At 53.3% G+C, this 25,296-nt stretch overlaps 7 protein-coding genes across 7 annotated transcripts; 4 read left to right on the top strand and 3 right to left on the bottom strand.

Moving 5' to 3' along the window:
• Positions 1–2,016: 2,016 nt before the first annotated feature.
• On the top strand, positions 2,017–5,658 carry V2A60_001073 (chitin synthase CHS3; the record flags this gene model as incomplete). The annotated part of the gene is made up of 1 exon (XM_083252438.1): positions 2,017–5,658. The coding sequence occupies one exon, from the start codon at positions 2,017–2,019 to the stop codon at positions 5,656–5,658; it is 3,642 nt and encodes a 1,213-aa protein (XP_083108564.1).
• Positions 5,659–6,319: 661 nt separating this feature from the next.
• On the bottom strand, positions 6,320–9,340 carry V2A60_001072 (PLK family serine/threonine-protein kinase; the record flags this gene model as incomplete). Its single annotated transcript, XM_083252437.1, has 3 exons — positions 6,320–8,438; positions 8,485–8,933; positions 8,993–9,340. 3 exons carry the CDS (start codon positions 9,338–9,340, stop codon positions 6,320–6,322), a joined length of 2,916 nt encoding a protein of 971 aa, XP_083108563.1.
• Positions 9,341–10,087: 747 nt separating this feature from the next.
• On the top strand, positions 10,088–10,693 carry V2A60_001071 (optic atrophy 3 protein-domain-containing protein; the record flags this gene model as incomplete). The annotated part of the gene is made up of 1 exon (XM_083252436.1): positions 10,088–10,693. The coding sequence occupies one exon, from the start codon at positions 10,088–10,090 to the stop codon at positions 10,691–10,693; it is 606 nt and encodes a 201-aa protein (XP_083108562.1).
• Positions 10,694–15,117: 4,424 nt separating this feature from the next.
• V2A60_001070 (uncharacterized protein) lies at positions 15,118–15,725 on the top strand (the record flags this gene model as incomplete). Its single annotated transcript, XM_083252435.1, has 3 exons — positions 15,118–15,175; positions 15,273–15,589; positions 15,660–15,725. 3 exons carry the CDS (start codon positions 15,118–15,120, stop codon positions 15,723–15,725), a joined length of 441 nt encoding a protein of 146 aa, XP_083108561.1.
• Positions 15,726–16,536: 811 nt separating this feature from the next.
• On the bottom strand, positions 16,537–17,010 carry V2A60_001069 (ribosome maturation protein; the record flags this gene model as incomplete). Its single annotated transcript, XM_083252434.1, has 3 exons — positions 16,537–16,593; positions 16,660–16,783; positions 16,847–17,010. 3 exons carry the CDS (start codon positions 17,008–17,010, stop codon positions 16,537–16,539), a joined length of 345 nt encoding a protein of 114 aa, XP_083108560.1.
• Positions 17,011–21,182: 4,172 nt separating this feature from the next.
• On the top strand, positions 21,183–24,336 carry V2A60_001068 (calcium-transporting ATPase; the record flags this gene model as incomplete). The annotated part of the gene is made up of 4 exons (XM_083252433.1): positions 21,183–21,300; positions 21,359–21,516; positions 21,566–24,192; positions 24,243–24,336. 4 exons carry the CDS (start codon positions 21,183–21,185, stop codon positions 24,334–24,336), a joined length of 2,997 nt encoding a protein of 998 aa, XP_083108559.1.
• Positions 24,337–24,420: 84 nt separating this feature from the next.
• Positions 24,421–25,242, bottom strand: V2A60_001067 (proteasome core particle subunit beta 3; the record flags this gene model as incomplete). Its single annotated transcript, XM_083252432.1, has 4 exons — positions 24,421–24,564; positions 24,618–25,069; positions 25,160–25,178; positions 25,240–25,242. 4 exons carry the CDS (start codon positions 25,240–25,242, stop codon positions 24,421–24,423), a joined length of 618 nt encoding a protein of 205 aa, XP_083108558.1.
• Between the last annotated feature and the right edge of the window lie 54 nt (positions 25,243–25,296).

The following is a 25,296-nucleotide window of genomic DNA, read 5'->3' as shown; positions in this document are numbered from 1 at the left end:
CCTCGAATCAGCCGCATACAGCTCGCCAACGAAATAGCACCAAAAAAAAAGGGATCAAGAAGAAAATTAAAAACACTTTCATCTCCTTGCACCACATCGCGCACGCCACTCGTCACCATCCCCCTAGCGTCTTCTTGAGCCCCCCCCCCTGCTCAGCCATCCCACCGACCACCTCTACATAGGCTCGGACTGAGTAGTACGGATAGACAGACAATGCAATTTCCAACTCAGCAGAATCTTGCCAGTTTTTTTTTTTTTTTCTTTGGCAAAAATCCACTCAATCTTTCTATCCGTACTCTACCATCTACTTAGCGCACCGCCGCTTACCCAGTCCGCTTCGCCAACACTACACCCAAGACCTCTCGTATTCCTGCATCCCTATGCCGTCATCCTCTTCCACCTCCCACCGACGCCAAGCACTGCGGGGCCCGGTTGATCCGTTATGCTAGCCAGAAAAAAGGGAAGAGAGAGAGAGAGAGGGAGGGAAAGAGAGTGGGTGAGAGACGGAGAGACAGAGACCCCGTCACGAATAGACAGGCCCTCGTCGCCGACTGCCCCAATCAATCCTGGCCCAATTGCCCGAAAGTTGCATCGTTGCATTGCTGACTTGCATCCAGGCACGTTGCCCGTACAGGCCAGATTGTGCAGGCCAGCAAGGGTTGTCTAGCCCAACTCCTTCTGCAACAATTTCGCAACCTCTAATCCGTACTCCGTAATCCGTACTCACATTCTGTCTCCCTATCAGTACTAGGTAATCTGTACTGAGCAGTCTGAGCATATTGCTATCCCATGTTGGGCCACCCGATCTTGCCGTTGTCCGCTTCAGCTCCACGTCCGAGCAGTCCACGACGAGCACAACCTCATCTGCCCAGTTCCAGCCCCTTTCAGCCTCGCCCCGACTACTACTCAGTTGTCAGTCTGGCTTTTTTCTTCTTTTTTTCCCCTTCCTGCCCTGTGCTTGGCCGTGCTCCACAATGTGACGCGCAGTTCGTATTTTTGCCTGGAACCGTTAGCGTCCCATGATCAACTATGTAGATGACCGATCAGTAACCAAGAATACATACTCAGTACTCGTCCAGGTACGTCCTTCCCTCAGTGCATAGTCGACAAATACCAGTACACTTGCTGCCGATTCCTCGACACGCAATACCCGCATCTCATGTCCCTACCGGCATTATTTGGGTCGTCACCCCGTAAGATTACCAGTAGATGGTGCGTCTGGTCCGCCTACCATCAGAAACTTACCCTACACCACGTTGGCGGTGAGGCACGCCTGGTGCGCTGTAATGTTTCACCCTGTTGTCCTGTCTGTAGTCAGTTCTCGGGCTTTACGTATAGTCTCACCGTCAACTTTAGACTGGAAATGTTTCGAAACACATGCGAGACGTCGTCATTGTGAGCTTGTTGTCAGTTGTGAGCACAACATGCCAAACATGACACAGCTGCACAATTGACAGAGGTCCACCTGCATTCCAGGCCCTTAGGACAATGTGCTAAATATAACGGTATCAAATGCATGTAATGCACGTCGGGATGGAGAATCGAGGCTCCAACGACTCAGTATACTTACGCAAACCGCCGCCTTCAGTCTTCGTACAGCAAAACTTGACTGGAGGTCTGTTACATTATTCAGCAAGTAAATGCTTTGCTCCCGTCACCATCGACTGGTGTCCAAACGCCATGTCGCCTGGACAACCAAGTATCTCCATGTACCTTCCCTGCCCTCCCCCAAGATACCCACCAATGAAAGACGCTGCATTTGCTTTTTCCTAGCACCCTTTCCCTCCCGCCAGTGGCCCTTCGCCGAGTCAGATACTTCTGGATACCTCCTTGCATCAAGGCCGTGGCCATCGCCAGCGGGGCGTCTAACCCACATCCCTTTTCCCTTGACAACACAAACTCTGCATCACCAGCAGAGCATCACTCGTTTGCTCACGTCCATTTCGTTTCTATTCTTTGCGTCTTTCATTTTCTTATTGTCCATATATTTATCCTGCATCTATGAGCCCGTAAGAAATGTCGCTCCCACAGAGGCCCGGCCCCGAGTCGCCCAGGGGCCAAACCTTCCGAAACTCCAACTCGCGGCGCCACCGAGCCGTCGACATCGAGACGGGCGAGTTCCAAACTATCAATGTCCCTCACAACAGCCACCGCCGCGGCAAATCCAACTCGTCCCTTGCCGAGACTATATCCAACACACATAACAATCCCGACACCGCACCTCTACACGGCAGCGGTTCCCCTCGCGCCGAGGACCAAATCTCGCGAAAACGCAGCCTAATCCGCCCCGAGCGCAATCGCATCAGCAAGGACCATCGCAACTATCACTACCACAAGCATGCCGCCAACATGAATGTCCTGCCCTCCTCCACGGGCAATGATCCCCTCCTCGAGAACCTCGACGCCTCCACGGAACGATCCGGCGGCTCCCACGCCTACGAGAGCGTCTCGGACAAATCGAACAACCAGTCCCGTCCCCGCGAAAAGGCGAGGCCGTCTGCTCCCGCCCCTAAGCGTGGCAAGCGTGGCAAGATTGTAAAGGAGGGCAAGATCAAACCCAGACGCAAGCACAAAGTCGCCGAGGATAAGTTGCGGCCCCCCACTGTCTGGAACGTCTACTGCTCCCTCGTCACCTTTTGGTGTCCCGATTTCATCCTGCGTTGCTGTGGCATGCCCGCGAAGGCCCAGCAGCGTGCCTGGCGTGAAAAGATGGGATTGATTAGCATCATTCTCATGATTATGGCCGTCGTTGGTTTTCTTACCTTTGGTTTCACGGCCGCTGTTTGTAGCGCGCCCCCGGTCCGGCTTCGTAACAACAAGGTATCAGGCGGCTACATGATCTTCCACGGCGTCGCCTACGACCTTTCTCAGTCTCACCACCCCCCCGCCGAGGGCATTCCCCGCCGTGCGGACGGCACTGGTGCCAACGTCCTGTTTGACTTGCCGCAGAAGCACGCCGGCCAGGACGGAAGCTTTCTCTTCCAAAACGTCAACGGCGCCTGCAAGGACATCATTACTGCAGCCCCCAACTCCGATGTCCCTACCAACTCCAACGGTGACATCGCCTGGTATTTTCCCTGCACCACGACCAACCAGGATGGCTCGACGCAACCCAACCTGACCATTCCCTACTATCTTGGCTACGCCTGCCACACCTCCAATCCTGCGCGAGACGCCTTCTACAAGGGACTTAGGGGTGCCGCCGACGTCTACTTTTCCTGGGATGATATCCGCAACAATTCGCGCAATCTTATGGTGTACTCTGGCAACGTACTCGACCTCAACGTCCTCAACTGGTTCAACGAGTCCCAAGTTAGCATTCCCGACCGCTTCAAGGAGCTTCGTGATACCAACTCTGCCGCCAACAAGGCCGTTCGTGGCCGCGATGTCACTCGCTCATTTCAGAGCTCCCAAGACAAAAAGTACGCCAAGTGCTTTGAGGAGATTATCAAGGTCGGCTCTGTCGACACCGAAACCGTCGGGTGCATCGCTTCCAAGGTTGTTCTCTACTGCGCCTTGGCCCTAATTCTGTCCGTCGTCCTCGCCCGATTCTGTCTCGCCCTCGTCTTCCAGTGGTTCATCAGCCGCACTTATGCTGCTAGCAAGACCTCGCAGAGCTCTGACCGCCGTAAGCGCAACAAGCAGATCGAGGATTGGTCGGAAGACATTTACCGCGCCCCTGTACGTCTTCCCGGCGAGCCCGGTAGCACCGTAGCCGGTTCAGAGCGCCCGAGCAAACGTGGTCCCTCTTTCCTACCGACCACCTCTCGATTCTCTGCCCTCACTCCAGCCGAGCGCACTCTCAACGCGCGTGGCCGTCTTCCCACCACCATGGCCAGCCAAGGTGGAAGCGCCCTGCTCCAGCCCAACTCTGTGTATAAGCAGAGCAACGACAGCCGCGCCAGCTTCCTCCGTTCAGAGTCCTACGGCAACACGAACTCGACCGAGGGGCCAGGCCCCGCTGGCTTCATCCACGACGCTGTTGTTCCTCAGCCGCCTTCTGACTGGATGCCCTTTGGTTTCCCTCTCGCTCATACCATGTGTCTCGTCACTGCCTACTCTGAGGGTGCCGAAGGCATCCGCACCACTCTTGACTCGATTGCCATGACCGATTACCCCAACAGCCACAAGGTCATCCTCGTTATCTGCGATGGTGTCATCAAGGGCCAGGGCGAGCTCGTGTCCACACCGGACGTCTGCTTGTCCATGCTCAAGGATCATACCACGCCACCGGAGCTTGTCCAGCCATTTTCGTACGTTGCCGTAGCTAGTGGCTCAAAGCGACACAATATGGCTAAGGTACACTGCGGTTTCTACGATTATGGCAACGACTCTCGCATTCCCCAGGAACGTCAGCAACGAGTCCCCATGATGGTCATTGTGAAGTGTGGCACGCCCAGCGAGTTTGGCAAACCCAAGCCTGGCAACCGTGGTAAGCGTGACAGTCAGATCATTCTCATGTCGTTTTTGCAAAAGGTCATGTTCGACGAGCGCATGACGGAGCTCGAGTATGAAATGTTCAACGGCTTGTGGAAGGTGACGGGTATATCGCCAGATTACTATGAGATTGTGCTCATGGTCGACGCCGATACCAAAGTCTTCCCTGACAGTCTGACGCACATGGTGTCGGCCATGGTCACAGATCCAGAGATTATGGGTCTCTGCGGCGAGACCAAGATTGCCAACAAGCGCGCCAGCTGGGTTTCCGCCATTCAGGTCTTTGAGTACTTCATCTCGCACCATCTCGCCAAGTCTTTCGAGTCAGTTTTCGGCGGTGTCACTTGTCTGCCGGGCTGTTTCTGCATGTACCGTATCAAGGCGCCCAAGGGTGGCCAAAACTACTGGGTGCCGATCTTGGCCAACCCCGACGTGGTCGAGCACTACTCGGAGAACGTGGTGGAGACGCTGCACGAGAAGAACCTGTACCTGCTCGGTGAGGATCGCTACCTGACCACGCTCATGCTGCGGACGTTTCCCAAGCGCAAACAGATTTTTGTACCGCAGGCTGTCTGCAAAACGACGGTCCCCGACCAGTTCATGGTGCTGCTCTCCCAGCGCCGTCGCTGGATCAACTCGACTGTGCACAACCTGATGGAGCTCATCCTTGTCCGCGACCTCTGCGGTACCTTTTGCTTCTCGATGCAGTTTATCATCTTTGTCGAGCTCATTGGCACCCTGGTCCTACCCGCCGCCATTGCCTTTACCTTTTACGTCGTTATCACGTCGATCATCCACCAGCCCGTGCAGGTCATTCCGCTCGTGCTGCTCGGTATCATCCTCGGCCTGCCGGGCGCCCTCATCATCGTCACTGCCCACTCGTGGTCCTACGTCATCTGGATGATCATCTACCTCATTTCTCTGCCCATCTGGAACTTTGTGCTCCCCACGTACGCCTTTTGGAAGTTTGATGACTTTTCCTGGGGAGAGACGCGCAAGACGGACGGCGAGACGAAGAAGGGCGGAGCTTCCGGTCACGAAGCCGCCGGCGAGTTCGACTCGTCGCAAATTACCATGAAGCGCTGGGCCGAGTTTGAACGCGAGAAGCGTTCCAAGAGCGCATACTGGGCCTCGAGTTCCCGCGACAACCTGACGTCGATGGGTGGTGGCTGGGCTCTACCACCGGCTCCCGGGCAGGACGAGTATTACTCGGACGCCTAAGACAACAATGTAAAACGAACAATACACTCTTATGGGTCGGTGGAAGTTTTTTGTTTGTTTTTTTGTTTGTTTTCACGCTGTCTTGATAACTCTTTGCTAGTGATTTTTTTTTTCTGTTACCAGTCTGGAACTTTTTTCGTCTTCTCTTCTTTACATGTTTCTGGGCTAGTAGTATTGGTTTTCTGTTTTCCATTAGAAAGACAAACGACATTGTAATTAAATTGGGTGATTTGCGGCAAAAAAGGGCAGAGGCGGAGTACCTTGTTTCCCCTAATTTGTTTACCTTTTTTTGGGAAGCGTTTTCATTGAGCTTAGCATAGCCTACAGTTATATCATACATATTGCCAACACTCCTTTGTACCATTGCCGACATGATGAGACAACAATCAAAAGCAACCAAACAAGATGGAGGTCGTAGGCGAACTCATGTTTGTGATATACATACGCTGTGACGAGGAGGAAACAAGCGAAAAAAAGTCGAGAAAGATTGCATCGTACCTACATGTCAGTGGCAATCGAGTTTCATCGTCATTGGCAAGCTCAGGTTTATCATAAAAAAGAAAGGAAAAAAATATATTATTGCAAAGGAAGAATATATGTACGCCGGCTTTGTTTGAAAAGACAATAACATCAATATTCATTGGATTGGGGGGTATCATCATCATTTCTTAGCCTCCACCTCGTCGCCCAGCTCCCACGGCTTGAGAGGATCGACCAGGGTCGATATGCGCTGATCGCCCCAGCGCGACCCGATGGTGACCCAGACGTGCTTCTGGGGCGCGGTGCTGTGGATGGTCTCGCGGTGGCCGCGCCAGCGCAGGCGATGCTCGCGCGCCATGGAGCTGTTCCCTAGACCGCCGTTGGCCACCCACTCCTTGACGACAGAGCGGATAAAGTCAATCTTGCGTCGAAAGTCGTTGGCTGCAGGTATGCCCTGCAGCGCCGGATCAATCTCGGGTCGCTTCCTGGTCGACCGCGTGGGGTTGTTGGTCGCGCGGGACGGGGACTGAAAGTTGAGCAGCGTCTGCAGCGGGTACGAGAGCGTCGCGCGGTCGTCGAGGGCCGCGGCGCCAATGGTGCCCGTCTCTGCTAGCCGCTCGGCGGCGTCCTGGGGCAGGTGCCAGAAGTGGCACCACGTGCCCGTCGCGTCGAGTACAATCTTTGTGTGGTCAGGAAAGTTGAACTGGAGGTGGCCGTCGCAAAAGGCCCAGCAGCCCACGTCGCCAAAGCGCTGGTAAAACGTGACGAGCTCGGAGGGCGTGGCCTTTTGGCTCTTCACGACGGGTTCCTCGGCAATTGCCTCGTCGCGGCCATATGCGATCATGTAGTTGGCAAACTTCTTCCACAGAATAATCCTCTCGCGCTTTCTGTGCTGGTAAATGTCGCGGCCCGGGTTCATCTTGCCCGCCGTACCATCTTCATTGACTGCCACGCGGAACTGCTCAGGTGAGAGTGAGACCTCAGTCAATCCTGCCTCGCCCTTGTTCTCGAAAAATGTGATCGACTGGGACATGGGAATCGGTTGGTTTCTGTCCAGATATGACTCGTCTTGGCGGCGGAGAATATGTCTCTCCGCACCTCGGATAAAGACGCCGGCGGGTGGAAGAAGTGCAGTCTTGCTACCTTCGGTAGTGGGAATGTCGCGAAGAATGCAGCCGACGCCACCGTCATTGAGGATATAGCCAAGACCGAATTTGTTGGTATAGTCCACCCATTTGACAACAATGTGCGGCGGAGGGGGCGTCACGGTCCTGGAAGAGATAATGGCCATGGAACGCGCGTTGAGGGCACGGTCCAGTTCCGTTTCTAAACGGCGAAGTCGTTCTAAAACGACATCGGGGTTAGTTCCAGCGACTTGATTGGGCTTCTCCAAGGGACTGAACAGGGTGGCTGAGTGAATAGAATCAGAGTTCTGCCTCGAGTGGCCGAGGCTTCCCGATGCAGAAGATGATAGAGTAGCCGATCGCTCGACAACGTGGATATTCGGTGCGGAACGAATAGAGGGAAGTGCAGTGCGGATCGACGGGCGCACGCTTCTGATGGAATCGGGTGCCTCCTTAGGGCGTAGTGCCAGCGAGTCTGCGCGGCTTTTGACCCGTGTGCTTTGTGAGAGTGCCTCTGTAGAGATGGGTTTTACCGGTGGCGCGGCAGGTGGTCGGTTTTGGGCCCTTTGTTGAGCAGCAAAACTTTGAGGCGGTTGACGGAGAAGGCTTGTTCTTTCAGTCGCAGCCGCGGGGGCAACTGTAGGCGGCGCAGATGCCGAATGTTTCAAGCGCAGTTGCTGCTGCTCCTTGATCCAATCGTCAAATGGCGTATAGACAATGTCATCAGCCAATGGAATGACAGGGGTAAGACCAGCCTTTTCCTCGGCGGCCATTTCCTTCCAGATTTGGGTGTGAAGGACCTGAACATTGGCCGTTGTGCCAATGCAGCACTCACGGCAGAGTTCCTTGAAGTTTCGCAATGCCTGTGCACGCATGGCTGTCGGCAGACGGCCGTAGAACTCCTGTCTATCAGGCGCCGTTTCCCGCAGGCGGGGGCTCATTTCAGATTCTCTTGGGGTGTAGCCGGTTGTGAAAAAAGGGTGCTGAATAATGGCGTCCGGCTCAGGTCGTTGTTCGGCATCTTCTAGCATAGTGGCGACAAGATCCTTGGCTTCTTCGCTGATGTAGCGTGTTGCGTCATTGACGGGCCATTCGTAGTCACGCTCTCTTGCGCGGCGGTAAATCTCATCTGTAGTTGAAGACTGGAAAGGAGGTTTGGAAGAAAACATGGCAAACCTACAAAGTTAGTCAAGTCGGAGAGATATGGGATGAGAGAGCCTACATGATGATGCCAAGGGACCAGATATCGACCATGTGATCGTGGCCCTTTTTTCCCTTTTCCAAAATTTCTGGCGCGATATAATTTGGCGTTCCACAGAGTGTCGTGCGACGAATGGTGTGCATATCCCTGCCCGTAACAAGAAGCGCAGCAAGACCAAAGTCACCAATCTTGGCATTCATCTGAGCGTCGAGGAAGATGTTGCCCATTTTTAAGTCTCTGTGGATGATGCCCTTGCTGTGCATGTATTTAATGGCGCCGGTAATCTGGACGGAATAGAAGCGCACTTCGGGTTCCGTCAGCCCCTTACGGCGCTTGACCATGTCCATGAGCGAGCCGTTGGAGCAGAGCTCGAGGACAAGGTAGGTGCTGCTCTGGAAAGAAAAGGCACGCCAGAACTGGACAATATTCTTATGCTTCATCTTGGAGTGAATTTGAAGTTCGGTTTGGAACTGAGAAACGGTTGTTAGTACTTGTTATTGACGGACCGCGACAGGGATGTGCAACAAACCTTCTGCTCCATCTTAGCCGGCATGTGACTCCTGACAATCTTGAGGGCGTAGACCTTGTTGGAGGGCTGTAGGTGGGCGTTGTAGCAGATGGCGAAGCCACCCTTGCCGAGCAATTTGCCGACTTGGTAGACGGCGCCGTTTGGATGCTCGCTGGACGAAGGTTCCAGCACCTCGGGAGGCGGCGGCGCGGGGTGCATCTTGTCCTTGGCCGCCTTGAGCTGGGCGGCCGTCTTGGTCTTGCCGCCATCGGCGGGCTTGGTCGGCGGCTTGGGCATGCGCTGGGCGTTGGCATCGCGAGGTGACAAGGCCTCGAGGTCGGTGCCCCTAGCTGCGAGCCGATGGGCCATGGCTGCGCCGTTTTGCGTTGCTTCGCGGGCAATGGTCGTCGGTTTGCAGTTGCGTTTAGACAGCGACTGCAGAGGCACGTATGACAGGCATAAACGTCGCAGTAAGAGGGAGAACGACGGCGGGGGCTCAAAGCAAAAAGATGTCAAACAAGCGCTGGAAGCAAAGATGGGAAAAATAAAAAAGAGTCTAGAAGATGACTTTGTGTGTGGATCACCATATGGCCGCGTGCTACTTTCGTAGACCATCAATAGCAATTGTTGTAGCGGTTGCCCCGTGGTTTGTGTACTTTTTCGACAGCTGGTTGCTGTTGGCAACGAAATTGAGCGGATATGATTGGCTGACAGTTTGACTTTTATGGGACGGGCCGTCTTGGAAAATGGGTGGGCAGCTGGCATGAAGCGGCCCCACTTTGAGGAGATGACTTCTCAGTACAGCCTGTTTGGTGACAGGATTCTTGGATCTCGCTGAGCAATTGCATGACGAAAAGGATCGAGAATGGTGCCATTGCCGTTGTTTAAGCTCGGATCTTTATTTCTGAGGCACATTTCTAAATATGGCGCGGTACGTTGGACGCGACGTTCCATGGACACAACCCCGGGGGCTTTTTTTTAAACCCCGCAGACGAAACGCGTACAATATGGCTGACCAGAGAGAGGAGACAGAATCACATCAAGAAGCAAGCCCACGACCATGCCCGGTTTCGTGCGTTCGCGGCGCGGTACGGACAAATGATGCATCAGCTCAACATGCGCATGTCGGTGGCCCTCCTGCGCGACCCCGAAGCGGAGCGGCGTGCCAAGGAAAAGGCGGAGGCGCCGACGGTGAAGACGGAGGCGCAGACACGGCGAGAGGAGGAGGCCAAGGCAAAGGAACAGGAGAAGAAGGCGCGTACGATCAAAGCTGGGGCTACGACGACGGCGACGGCGACGGCGACGGCGACGGCTACGGGTACAGCGGCGACCTCGACGACGACAACGGCGACCTCGAAGCATCGACCAAGGCGGCAACCGTTCCAAAACATCTGGACGCGCAAGTTTCGGGCACTGCCCGAAGACAAGGCCGTAGACCTCTTCGCGGATGTAGTGGGCGATACGTTTATCCTCGGAGTGGCGGTCGCTCTGATCCTGTACGAGTACTGGCGATCGGGACAGAAGCCGGACAGCAACAAAGAGCGCATCGAGGAACTGACGAAGCGACTGGACGAGCGGGATGAAGCACTGCGCGAGGCCGAGGCCAGGCAAAAGCAGCGAATCGAGGAGCTCGAGCTGGCGCTACAGTCGCTGCGGGATCATACACCGATATCCAGAAAGAAGCCGGCGCTGCCGTCGCCGCAAGAAGCTGCTCCGACATGATAATGAGGCGGGAAGCTGCGGCCTCTGTGGAGGTTTGAATCAAAACTCCCATTTGAACTTTTCTTTGGGACTACCTGGCGTTTTCGGAATGTGGACTATCTGTAACAAAACCAACCTGTACATAGAGTGCGAAGCACCCAACTCTTTCGGCAAAACCACGAATAGACGGCGATAATCGACGAAGAAGGAACACAAAATCTACTCTGCGTATATCGGAAGACGAGTGCCTTTTTCCCCTGTAGAAAAGGAAAGCGACCGAGAAACAAAAATAATATATATTGGGGCAATGATAAGGGCGGTGGGAGGGGAGGGAGAGACACAATGACATGATGGTGTGCGTGGTGATACAAGATCTAGCAGGCAACAGGGTCCCCCGATCTAAATTTGGGTGGCCCTGGTGGGCCATGGAAGTAGGAACAGATGCAACAACTACCGAAGGCGGGACCAGGAAGAGGGACGGAGGACCGCACGGTCATTTGACTTTGGTTCCTCCTCCGCCTTTCTCTTCCTCCTCCGTCCAAGAAGAACGAAGGGCACTAGCGAACAAAGGAGCTGATTTGCAACTTGGAAGCGGTTCCACGCAGTGAGGCCTGCCTGCATGCACTTTGTCGTCCCCTATCGCCTGTCTCCCGTCGGATCCATGGGAGGATCCTGCTCCTGCTACTCCGTAGACTGCAAGGAGCAGCGCGCGGCACGCCACATGATGGCAGACTAGGCAAAAGATTTGTGCAGAAAACGCCACTATGCAGTCCAATCACATCTTGACGCCCCCCCCTCCGCTCCGGAAAATTAGAGAAATACTGGTAACAAAGCCAAGAAAAAAAAAGGAAAGAAAAAGAGGTTGCGTAGCGTAGCGTACTGGGTAGGTAGTCAAGTAGGGAAGGGGGGCAAGTCAAATCTGCATGTCTGCTTGGGTGCTTGATCAATGGTGGTCGGGTTAAGTGACAGTAGTGGTTGAAGTGGCAGGTGGAGAATGTGGAGTACGGACCAATGATTGGCGTTATGCAGCCGCCAGACTTCCCGATCGGGCAGACACAGCGACCGCTTGCATGGCCTGGCGGGAAAAAGAGGGGCGAGCAAGACCTGATGGTCGGCAACGGTACTTGAAGAATGAGGGGGGGGCCCGGGGAAACCACCATGTGGGAAAATGGGCGGTGACTATTCAAGGACGCTTTGATTTTATTGGAATTTATTCTTGGGAGCCTGTGCGTGCGCAATGGTTCATGGGCTGGTGAGCAAGTTCGGCATTACTCTGAATCGGTCGATAGCAGGCTTGTTGTTATCAGAGAAGAAGGAGGGGAGGACAGCTGCCCAGTTCTCGCTTGTCTCTTCTTTACAACGATCCACTGCAAACACAGAGGGCAAAGCCATCGAGAGATGAGACGTGATATGGCGTTTCTTCGGTCCGTGAAAGTCAATTGCGCCAGGAGAGCTCCAAAACAATTGAGAGACAAAGAGAAACAGGTCTCTGTCGAGAGGGGAGTCCGACTCAGACAATGCAACAGTGGCGAGCCAGACCGAACCAAGCCAGGCCACTCACTGCATGGACAGCTTACTGATGACTACTCCGTACTGAGTACTAATAGTAGACCTCACTCAGCAGTTTATTACTGGTAGAGGAGGGTTGCAGTTGCAGTCCTCCTCTCTGGTGCGGTGGCGGCGGCGCCAGCGGGTGGCCCCCCCTTCCTAGGACCCTGGTCGATGATTTTAGTGCCGCGACGAGACTAACAGGAGACCCCCCCCTCCACTGTCCACACGCCAGCTGTTGTGGCTGGGCTCAAACATGGCATGCTTCAAGCCCAGGCAGTTGCCGTTTGGAAATTGGGTGTTTTTTTTTTTTAGAGAGAGAGAGAGAGAGTGTGTGAGTGAGAAGGAAAAAAAAAACTGCCTCACCTGTGTTACGTTTGAATTCTTGCTCGAAAGAAAAAAAAGATGACGGAACGGATTACGTCGAGTAGTCCCCGAGACGGAAAAGCGAAGAGGACAAGGCTTTCTTCGATTGCGGCTGAAAAAGAGAGATGGAGAAATGTGTGGGCGGTTACCAGTAGCACGTTTTCTTCCTCTTCTTCATTTTTCTTCATTTTTGATCTAAAAAAAGAAAATTCTCTATTCTCAGACTATTCTTATTTTATTATTTCATTATTTTTTGTAATTTTTGCACCGTCTTCCACATCTCTTTGACCAACCTCCCTTGGGCCCCCCCACCTTCCCTACTCCTACTCGCAGCTCTGATAGGTTGAGCGAGGTGGAGGGGAGGGGGGAATGGGGACTCGGCCGGTCCACCCGTCCGTGGCCACTCACAGGTCCGAACAAGGCCTTGTCAAACGTATACTGAGTAAATTCATCAGAGAAAAGAAAAGAAGAAGAAAAGGAAGAAATACCACCTCGACCCCTGTCATACAACCACACCATCAACCTACTGCATGTTCCTTGATCACACACACACACACCACCACCACCCCCCCCCGAAGCCACAACCTACTAGAAGAGGCCATGTGATTGGTGCCGGGCCCCATCGTGTAACCGCCCGGCAACTTCCAACATCAAAAATGCAAGCCATGGTTTCCTGGGATAGGCTCGGGGAGAAGAGAGAGGGGGGGGGGGGGGGGGTAAGTGAGTGAGTGAGTGCCACCGACTACGGAAATTCAGCTCTCCGGTTGCTCTTCATATTGTCCTCTGTTCCTCTTCTAATCTGTACAAGAATTATCATGTACCTGGTTTACGCCAGGGCTTTTTTTTTTGCCTTTCTTTTCTTTTCCAAATCGGGATGCTACGCGCCCGGGCCTTCGACATCAGCGGCCGGTTCTCTTGAACCTCTGCTCTCTCGTATGGGGCCCTTCGCCAAGAAGCGCGAAAAAACAAAAGAAGTGGCTATATGGATAGATGACCAATACTTAATTTCTCTCCCTCGTTTTCTCCTTCTATTTTTGACGCTACTGAGTAAGGGAAAAAAATAGACGACGAGCCTGTGCCTGATTCCTGTTTGTCCCTATCCATCTCGTCCTCCTCCTCGCCCTCCTCCTCCTCCTCCTCCGGCCAGGGCCCTTGCCTCTCTGCACACCTCGCTTTCCTCTCTCTTCTCTCTACAATTCCTAAAACACCGACTCCCTCAGCCTTCATACCGCCGTCGCTCTACAACCCGCATTATTTTAGCCACACGACCCTGGAGAGTCTCCTCCTACTCCTCTCCCCCCCCGCTCTTCTCTTCCGCACTTACTTCTTTGCCTTGTCCTTCTTATCCTCTTATTCACTCTTGCATAATACTGCACCCCCGCCCCGATTTCTCTCCTCTCGCTTCTCATCCCGTTTCGAGACGAATAACCAAAACATCTTTGCGACCAGACTACTGCCTCAGAAAAAAAAAACTCGACTGTCAATCAATTCGACCTTGGTTTTTCTCCCTGCAGTTTTCCGCCTCATCCAACGGCCCCGCTGGTCCTATCTGGCTTGTTTGTCGACACTCCCGCGATAACAAACGAATAAAACTCAAAGTTTGCGAAGAAACAACAGAATAAAAAGGGAATAACGCAAAGGAGAAGAGGAAAATTCATCAGCAAAGGAAAAAACAAAGACAGAAATCAAGAGCAGTAACGCAAATATTGGCAAATGCCCATCCTGTCGCATACATGTCTACTATCCTGAGACGACATCTCCATCACCATCGCCGCCACCACCACCACCATCGCTCTTCTCCGCTAGTAGGGCAACCAGCGGCCCCTGCGCATGAACCCATTCGACGCCGGGGATAGTTACATCCTCTCTCGCCTCTCTATTTTAGAGGCGGGTCTGTTGATTGATTGACGGTTCCTCCGGTTTTGTTCTTTCCCGGGATCGAGAACAAAGCAAGAGAGAAGAAAAAAAACTATTCACGGGAAGAGGCTTTCCCACCAAAACCCTCCGCGTTGCACCAGTTTTCCCGTCCCATCGTTACCGGCTTCAACCATTGCCGTGGGGGGGAAAGTGGAGGGACGAGGCCAAACCAACCCGTGACAGCGCCAGAAAGGACAAATCTCAAACAGGAAAAACCAACCCAATCTAATTACGAACCGCCCCCTTGGCCCTTTTATCGAGTCTCTTCTCTAATAAGAGTCTCAGAGGACCCCAGCCCCAAGATCGGAAAAGGTTGGTCTGCTCTTCCTTCATCCGTACTTTCTTTTCCTTCACACTCTCTCGTCTGAAGAAGGTTCAGAAGTCGAATACCGCAGAGCGGGCTTTCTTTTCGTATCTCGTCCATTTTCGTTCCTTTCTTGGGTTTCTCTGGTTAATAGCTTGGGCTGGTCCCTCGTGTCGATTTCGTCGCTCTCAGTCTCAGTCTCGCCCGGTCTCTCTTTCTCTCTATTCACCGAACATTCGATCTTACGCCTCCTCCTGTTGGAAATACTGTAATCGCTAGTGAAAAGTGCACCGCTACTACTATCGCAAACATGGGCCGACTCATCAAGAACCACTGGGCACGCCTTATCATGTTGACGGCAGCAACTTGTAAGTTATTCTTCTTCTGCCTTCTGCCGCTACATCGTCGCCTCGTCTGCCTGCCTCAGCAAGACCACCACAGACTAACACGACGCCTCAACCACAGATCAGGTCGCCGCCGCCGTCGAAGGCTTCCTCTGGCCCAAAATCTTCTGGGACTTTGCCACCAAGAACCTCGATGCCGCCGTAAAGCCCATCCCCGTCCTCCAGCTCCTGAACCTCTTCTTCGGCCTCGGCATGCTCGCCCTCGAATGGCCTCTCGGCGTCGTCGCCGGCACCAGCCTGCACCGCTCCCTCGAGTTCCGCCTCATCTTCCTGCCTCTCACCATCCTCGCTTCCGTGCTCATGTATCAGTCCACCAACCCGGCCATCTACTACATGATTGGCATGGGCGCCTATTTCTGGGCCTATAGCGAAGGCGAGGTACGTTTTTACCCCTCTCTTTTATATCATGTTTCTGTTGAACTTGGGAGAAAACTAACAACCGTTATAGATTATCTGTGCCAAACCTTGGACACTGCCTCAGCGCATTCCCCGCAATGGCCTCTCACGAGCATGAAATCTTGTCTCTTTTATATTACCTCGTTTTCTCTTTTCTATCCCCCCTTTTTTTATGTCTTCCCTTGATAAACTACACCACTTTCTTTTACTTTGTTTCAACATGGACACTGTGGGATGCTGCATTTTCGGGCGTTTTTATTGTTAATTCGGGCGGATAGCGGACAACTCTTGCGCGCGGAGTCTTTTTTTGGCGGGTGAGGTTATCTGTAGACGGCAAATGTGCGAGCAGTGTACAGCCAGCGTTAGACCTAGGTCCGACAAACCGACCAATTTTCCTTCCATCTTCTTCACCTCTTTCCTTTTCCTAGTTTCGCCCACCGTGACAAGTAGTCCCCATTCTTTTCCTCTCGTCACTGTAGTTGACAAATTTCTTGTGTGCTGTGCTCCGCCCTCAGCGCCAAGTTGAAACATGACTTGCCTCAACCTCGTCGCACCACACACACAATCATGCTCACAGTCATGCGCACAGCCCCCAATGTGCCCCGTAGGGCTCTCAGCTGGGAATAATAGGTTTCCGCACATGTCCATGGTTGCAAAAGGAAAAAAAGAAATTACCCATTATCGGCCGATTGCGCTGGTGGATTTAATGCTACCCGCCTAGTTACACGGCCTGTTTGTACCACGCTTCTATGCGCGGCTAAAATGTGGAATGAAAGAACTCATCATGATAAAAATACATTGAATAAGCTACCGCAACTCCCTCATGCTACCACAATTAATTTGCTGTGGGCGGAAACATTTCTCAAATCCCTCTCTGAAGCAGCGCCCCCGCCCCCCCGCCGCTCCGGCTCTCAGGCAACATGTGTCGCTTATTTGGCGTTCATGGAGCTCATCGAGTCGTTCTTGGGTCCTTGACGTGCTGGCATCTATTAAAACGACCCCGGTGTCAGCTTCCTCATGTCTGCGCGTACATCGTGTGCGTTTTCTCTTACCTCGGACTGCTGCAGGGTACCCTTTGCAAGAATCTTCTTAATCACCTCGTCCTCATCCTCTGTGTCAAACTCCGTAGCCAGAATGTTTTTGGGGGCCGCATCAAGCTGACCCTGGGCACCATGCCTGAAAGAGAATAAGTGTTAGTCAAAAACTAGAAACACGCAGGGTGTTCTCTATATCTCTTACTTGTTGGTCTGGAAGATTCTAAAAGACGACATAAAGTGAGCCATGGGAACGCTCTTGTCAGTCTGCCACTTCTTGAATGTGTCGACATCGTCAATAAAGACGATAAAATCGTCAGCCTGGCCCTTGTAGTGGCACTTTGTCTGGACAGTTTCGCCGCGAGTCATCTTGAAAATGTATTTGGTGTTGAGGGGGGGATGGTCGCGTGATGTGGTGGTGTGTGATGCACGAGTTGTGTTGTTGTTTGCGAGTTGTTTGGAAGTTGAGAATGTGATGCGAGGGTTGTTGACTGTACAGCTCACGCACTAAATGGAGAAAAATGGATGGAATTGATGAATAGGATGAAAAAGTAGCTCAATCGGCCGACAAGAAGACGCATTTATAGAGCTGAAAGCTTGTCGGAGCGGGGAGCTGCTTCCAGGTGTCGACGTCATCGTGATTGCTGTAGTGGGGACCCTGAGATGTCACGGCTGCATTGGGCAAAGTACACCCACCGCCATTTTCGCCGGCTAGATACTTCTCACCGGTACTTGCTTGGCAGCCAAACCGCCCCGCCAAGGACGGGTACCGCACAGCTTGCCCACGCCGTTGCAAACAACGTCATCATCCTCACTTTCCCCTCACCCGCCAGGGACAAGGTAAATCAATTCCAAGACCCCTGTCAGGCACAGACATGTTTTCTTGGTAGAAGATGGTAGAAGATGCTGCGTAGAATACCCGCTCCTCAACGTATTATTGCTGTTTTCATTCGCTAGTCTACAATCGTGCTCTGTTGGCAGCTCCAGCTCTAGCTCCAGCTCTAGCTCCAGACCTCATCCAAATATACCACGAAGACTGCGACCACTGCAGTCTCGCTCTCCGCGCCGAAGACCCCGCCCGCTCTTCTCCGCCGTCTTCTCAGACCTACCCAAACGGGTCTTGAGTGACCTTGACCTGTAGGCCTTGGGCCTACCCTCATTCGGCCTGAGCTTGAGACTTGACTTGGAGTCTGCGTCTGCATCGTCGGTGGTGGCGTCATCCCCCGAGAGTGTATCTGATCGTGCTCGTTGCTTCGCCCCGCTCGACTTTCTACCTATGGAATTGGCAAACCCTGATGCGCCAAACTTTCGCATTACAGAGGACGCCGACACCCTCATCAGCTGTTCTGATCGCGTTCGTGTCGACATGCCTGGAAAGGGCAGCGCCTAGCGGCTCCATACATCCGACACCAGCGCTTCTAGACGGGCCCGTTCGCTGCGATCAGGCGCGAGAACTAGAGTTCTCTGAGTCGAGAGCAGAGACTGGGAGCGATTGATCGGCAAGGTAGGCGCAGTGCTGTCCTTGACACTGGTATTCTTCAAAATGACTTGATTATGCGGCAGTCTCGCACCAAGCGTCGTAGCGCGATGAATCGAGATGCGCCGTGCAACCGATCCTAGTCCGTCAGTATGGTCACACCCCCTGATCATCGTCGTATTTACCTGGCTTTCCAAAAATGGATCCAAAGCCTTTAATATCTAATGCCAAAGTGGTGTATGCATCCACAGCCCCTTCGTCTTCGTCATTGGCGCGGCTTGCGAGGTGTTCTCGCCATTCGGATTCCTCACGTGCTGTGCAGGCCGTCATTATAAGCTCGTATAATTGATGATCGCATTCGAATACTATTTTCCAAGAAAAAGGTGCCGTATGGCATTGCAAGCCTGCAGAGTCAGCACCAGCTATCGTGAACTCGAGAGAACCTACCTCGTCCATCGTCTGTCTCTTCGAGTTTTGCTTTGTGAATATTGATGCAGGCTCTGATATCGTAAACGTTATCCACTTTGCTGGCAGTGGCAAGGCAAAAAACATCTCGATAAAGCAGACAGATCATGTACATGCCATCGATGGCCCTTGGCCCTTGCCAACAGATATGCAGCACCCCGCAGAGTCGGATCTGCCCGAATGAACGAATGTGACTTTTGGAAGAGGAATCAGGTTGCTGAAAAGTTAGCACAAGAGTGATTAGGGAATTGCGATACATACCCTTCCAGGAAAGGCAAGCCGATCTTGCAGAATCCACGTCTGCTCTAGCCGGGCCTTCGTGTTTGCGTCATCAGTGGCCTTGTTGATTATGCAGGTAGCTTCACGCAGGCGAATTAGAGAGCTCTCGACTTCCATGTGAGAGTCTGGACAGTCACAGACAGGTGTGTTCTTGAGGAGCTCTGCAAAGAGCAAGGGGTATCGACAGACACGTTGTATGGGCTAGGCGGTCAGCTTTGGCTGCGAAACGTTCTTGGCAGCTCATACTTTGATCATTAAGTCGTGAAGGGTATAAGACTTTCGTAGTTCGCGATGTCTGATAGGATGTAGCGTAGACGCCAAAGCCTCAATCCCTCGGCGGTTTTGACTTGCGTCTGGTATGCTTTGCAGCATTTTCTCGTGTCGTGCACCGTATTCTTCATACACAAAGAATCGCTTGACCTATGAAGTACTTAGAAACTGTGTTACTCCATGTTATGATCAAATGCGCACTTTTTGGGAAAATATCTTGGCGACTTGAGCAGAAGTCTGAGGATCGGCCAAGATATCTTGTCGTCCGACATCGAAGCTTGTCCAACGTCGTTGGCTCTTGGGCCGAGGTTCAGCATACGAGTATTCAGAATACGGGACCGCCCGGTGAAGCTCTCCCAAGATCTCGTCATGGAGGCGTAGAATTTCTGAGAGATTTTGGTGGATGGCCAACCGGAGGGAGTCGTGGTCGGGACATGCAGCAAAAGTCGTGACATATACATTCATCAGTAGACGGATATCGCCAACATAGCTTTCTTCTGTATGGATGAGCTCTTCCAATATGTGACGACGGCGAAGGGCTCTCTCGATGGAGAACCCGTCTGTTGGTGTGAAGCGGTCGGCACTCTCTTCAGAGGATCTTCCTAGAGGCGTGCGGATAGAGCGTCCAGTAGACCTGGCGATCCGTGTGCTCGATATGCTGACAGTGGCACTTTTCACTCCGGATACGAAACCAAAAGATGAGCCTGATGACGAATCCCGATGAATGAGCTGCGGCCGACCATTTGAATCAACTAGAAAAACGGGCTTTTCAGCAGCTAGAATGTGTCTTTGGATGGTGCGTCTACGCAGTGAGGACATCCATCTCGAAAAGCGTCGGGCAGGCTGTAGGGTAACAATCTGACTTGCGTTTTCGGAGCTGAATCGAGATAATGCATCTTGGTAGGACTCTTCGCTATCGGTTGATTCTGGCAATGCGATTGACTGCGGGTTGCAGTCTTGGCCAAAGCTGCAATGGCATGGCTCTTCAAGAGAAGATTCACTGGATGGCTTGGTTTCGTCCGAGGAGCTCTCAAGGGAGGAGCCTGTAGAAGTCATTCTGGCCCAAGAAAATCAAGATTCAAAAAACCCCCAAAAAGCCAAAATTGCATGTCACAGACTGCAGGGGATGGATGATGCAGCTGACGGCCATGATGTGGACGGGCCGTCGGCGAGCCACAGTGCGCGATGCTGCAAAGATGCCCAGTGGTGGCAGGCGCGGCAAAGCAAGGAAGACCTGGCAGGTACCTAAGTGCCTAGCCAGGCAAGTAGGTACCTACAGATAGGGCCGGCCGGGCAGCGATGCAAGTGCCCCCTTCTCCGTTAAATATATGCCTTGGCCGCGGCGCTTCCTCATGCATCTTGCATGATGCGTCTGCCGCCACATCTGGCAACCCACGATGCGCATCCTCCCAATCCGAACAAGTACTTGGTCACTGCTCGATTCTACGGCTACTGCCGAGAGAGTTCTGTCTAACAGGACAGGGTAACAGGTACTTAGGTAGGTGCTAACTAGGACGGGGTAGGCGGGCGGGGGATTCTCGGGGTTGCCAGCCAACCACCGGCTTACCTTTCCAGGTACAGGGACAATCAAGTTGCTACAGGCGCTTGCTGCAGGCACCTACAGGCGATTCCCGGCACGATTCCAGGCCTTTCCAGGCACTCTAGGGCCTCTGGAATGGGCTAGCGTCTCGGGGGGTAATCTGCGCCAGGCCAACCCCGGGTGGGCTTTCTCATTGGTCAAGCACCAAGCTCAAACGAACACGTACAGCACTTTCTTGGGGTAAAAGTTTTGGGAGCCAAAGTCCAAGAAAAACCACGGATGCTGCATACCTTACACAGCCACGTGGGGCACGCAGCCTGACAAATCCTGGGCATCTCACGCTTCCAGACACCAGCTTTCTTCTTCTTTCCTCGTTCATCGTCAATCAGCCTTTGATTCATTCGTTTACGTCAAAGGCTTCTACTACAATTGGCCCCGAGCCGCACCCGACGCATCCCCAAAAGCCGCTGACCATTGCCGACTGGCCGACTCGTCCGCGACATCGACATTATGGACAGCGCCTTTGCCACACCAATTAAAAAGGTGCTCGCCAACTTCAACGTCAATGACCACGATGGTCTGACTGACAAGCAAGTTGACGAGCTCCGCGCCAAACATGGTCGCAACTGTATGCTCTTCTCTCCCCAGATTCGTATCGTCTCCGCCGCCTGTACTGACCGTCGTAGCGATCCCCGAGGACCCGCCCACCCCTCTCTGGGAGCTCATTCTTGAGCAGTTCAAGGACCAGCTGGTCTTGATTCTGCTCGGCTCGGCCGCTGTATCCTTCGTCCTCGCCCTTTTTGAGGACGAGGGCGGCTGGAGCGCCTTTGTTGACCCTGCTGTTGTGAGTCTTTCCTCGGCCCGCCAGCGTCAAAGCCAAACTAACTTTTCAGATCCTCACCATTCTTATTCTCAACGCCGTCGTCGGTGTCTCGCAGGAGAGCAGCGCCGAGAAAGCTATTGCTGCCCTCCAGGAATACTCTGCCAACGAAGCCAATGTTATCCGAAACGGTGGCCACGTCTCGCGCGTCAAAGCTGATGACCTGGTTCCCGGTGATATCATCTCTGTCTCTGTCGGTGACCGCATCCCCGCCGATTGCCGTGTCATTGCTATTGAAAGCAACAGTTTTTCTGTCGACCAGGCCATCCTTACTGGTGAAAGTGAGAGCGTCGGCAAGGATGCCACTGCCGTTGTCAAGGATGACAAGGCCGTCCTCCAGGACCAGGTCAACATGCTCTTCTCCGGTACCACCGTCGTTGTTGGCCGCGCTCGCGCTGTTGTTGCCTTGACGGGCTCCAACACTGCTATTGGTGACATCCATGAGTCGATTACAGCTCAAATCTCGGAGCCCACACCCCTGAAGCAGAAGCTCAATGACTTTGGCGACAACCTCGCCAAGGTCATTACCGTCATTTGCATCCTGGTTTGGCTCATCAATATTCCCAACTTCAACGATCCAAGCCACGGAAGCTGGACCAAGGGTGCTATCTACTACCTCAAGATCGCCGTCTCTCTCGGCGTCGCCGCCATCCCCGAAGGACTCGCTGTTGTCATCACTACCTGTCTCGCTCTTGGTACCCGTAAGATGGCCGCCAAGAATGCCGTTGTTCGCAGTCTGCCCTCTGTTGAGACTCTTGGCAGCTGCAGCGTAATTTGCTCCGACAAGACTGGAACTCTCACCACCAACCAGATGAGCGTTAACAAGATTGTCTACCTCAACGACGCTGGCAAAGACCTTATCGAGCTTGATGTCGAGGGTACTACGTTCTCCCCCAAGGGTGACATCCGAAGCAACGGCAAGGTTGTCAACAACCTGACTGAAAAGTTGAGCACTATCCAGCAGATGGCCGAGGTTGGTGCTCTATGCAACAATGCCCACCTGGCTTACGATGACAAGACCGGCAACTACTCGAGTGTTGGTGAGCCTACCGAAGGTGCTCTCCGTGTCCTTGTTGAGAAGCTGGGTCCCGTGGCCCCTGCAGGTACTGATGTCCATGAGGCTCTCCACTACGCCAGCACCAGATTTGAAGAAGCCCTTCCTGTTCTCTCCACCTTTGAATTCTCTCGCGATCGCAAGAGCATGTCTGTCATTGTCGCCGATGGCAAGAAGAAGAAGCTCCTTGTAAAGGGCGCTCCCGAGTCTATTATTGATCGCTGTACTTCGGCTATCGTCGGTGCCGATGGCAAGCGTGTTCCCCTTACTAGCAACATCTCTGAGGTATTGATGAAGGAGGTAGTCGACTATGGCAACCGTGGCATGCGTATTATTGCACTGGCTAGCATTGACGACGTCTCCAAGAACCGACTTGCCTCGACCGCCAAGACTACTGAGCAGTACGCTGAGCTCGAGCAAGACATGACTTTTCTCGGTCTCATCGGTATGCTCGACCCTCCCCGCCCCGAAGTCCCCAAGTCTGTCAAGCAGTGCAAGGCTGCTGGAATTCGCATCATCGTTATCACTGGTGACAACCGCAACACTGCCGAGAGCATCTGCCGACAAATTGGTGTCTTCACGGAGAACGAAGACCTCACTGGCAAGAGCTACACCGGCCGTGAATTCGACAACCTCAGCCCCGGCGAGCAGCTCGAGGCCGCCAAGCGCGCCTCTCTATTTTCCCGTGTCGAGCCTGGCCACAAGTCCCGTCTTGTTGATCTGCTCCAGTCTCTTGGTGAGGTTGTTGCCATGACTGGCGACGGCGTCAACGATGCGCCTGCCCTGAAGAAGGCCGATATTGGTGTTGCTATGGGCTCCGGCACTGATGTCTCCAAGTTGGCTGCCGACATGGTCCTCGCTGACAGCAACTTCGCCACGATTGAGGTTGCTATTGAGGAGGGTCGCTCCATCTACAACAACACCCAACAATTCATCCGTTATCTCATTTCCTCCAACATTGGTGAAGTTGTCTCTATCTTCCTCACTGCTGCCCTTGGCATGCCCGAGGCTCTGATCCCCGTTCAGCTTCTCTGGGTTAACCTTGTTACTGATGGCCTTCCCGCCACAGCTCTCTCGTTCAACCCTCCTGACAACGACATCATGAAGCGCCAGCCTCGCAAGAGAGACGAGAAGCTGATTGGTGGCTGGCTGTTCCTCCGCTACCTGATAATTGGGACCTACGTTGGGCTTGCCACAGTGGCTGGTTACGCCTGGTGGTTTATGTACTACCCCGCTGGCCCCCAGATTAGCTTCTCGCAGCTTTCGCGCTTCCACCACTGCTCGACCGAGTTCCCCGAGATTGGCTGCCAGATGTTCTCCAATGACATGGCCAAGTCTGGCTCTACCGTTTCCCTCTCCATTCTGGTTACGATTGAAATGTTTAACGCTATGAACGCTCTTTCCTCAAGCGAGTCCCTGTTGACCTTGCCTCTGTGGAAGAACATGATGCTCGTCTATGCCATTGCTCTGTCGATGGCTCTGCACTTTGCTCTGCTCTACACTCCTATCCTGCAGTCTTTGTTTGCCATCTTGCCCCTCAATTGGGTTGAGTGGAAGGCTGTGATTGTCATCAGCGCGCCCGTCATGTAAGTTTCCCAATCCTCTTCACAGTTACGTACTTGCTAATTGTATCTAGTCTTCTTGATGAGATTCTCAAGTTTTTCGAGCGACAGTTTTTCATGCAAAAGATTACTCCTGTAGCCGAGAAAGTGGCCAAGAAGGACCTGTAAACATACACTAGCACAAGCTGGGGACATAAACAGTAACACATTCGGTAGAATATAAAAGTTTTTGAATATCTATTCGTACATTCCTTAATCCTGGCGACCCTTTAGTAAGCGCTTGGTAATCTTGCCCTTCTCGATAATGTACACGTGTGCACCCCAGCCGGACAAGGCATCTCTATCAACGGCACACAACAGCGCCTGAGAAATGGTTTCGAAGAGCGCATCGGGTTCCTGAGTTCGTTAGCAGCGACCAGGGTGGCGGCGTCTCCGGGGTATCAACATACCAGGTCAGGCTCGTATAGACCCTCGCACATGCCAAAGAGCTGATCCGAAGCAGTGCCAGCGACGATGAAGTCCTTGGCAAAGTCGATGCAGCCTATGCTATCAAAGCCGCAGATGAACGGCTTTCCGGTTTTGGGGTCGAGACCCGCGACAACGGGCGAGATGAAATATGGGCCGAAGCGGCGCTCGTAAAGAGACGAGGAGACGAGGTTGGCAAAGGTGCGAGGCGCAATGTCGCGCTCCTCACGTAGGCGGTACATATTGACCTTGTACCGAAACAGGTCGCTGACGGTGCTGACGTCGGTGGCGAGGCCAGTCAGGCCGAGGAAGACGTCGCCGTACTGGAAGATTTTGGGAAAGTTGTTGGAAACGGTCAGGGCCTGGAGACCGAGGCGGAGATCGCAGGCAATGGCGACGCAGTCCTTGCCGACCATGGCGACGCAGGCACCGCCATCTATGACCGGGGGTTAGTAAAGTCGATCCATCTTTCATTCGGCGGCTAGCATGTGTAAGCAGCCCGGGGACCGAGGAGGGTATCACTGACTGATCGAAAAGGGAGACGACTATTGGGCCGCGATAGTTAGCATCCAATCCGGTGACGAACTGCGAACAACGGGAGCTTACCATGGCGGATTATCTGAATGGGGGCTGCGGAAAACGAGGATCTGTATGTCGCGCTGA

The sequence above is a fragment of the Cordyceps javanica genome, chromosome 1 (assembly GCF_051103115.1).
Source record: "Cordyceps javanica chromosome 1, complete sequence".
Lineage (NCBI taxonomy): Eukaryota > Fungi > Ascomycota > Sordariomycetes > Hypocreales > Cordycipitaceae > Cordyceps > Cordyceps javanica.
The sequence above is the reverse complement of the archived record's forward strand: the minus strand, read 5'-3'. Positions and strand labels throughout refer to the sequence as shown.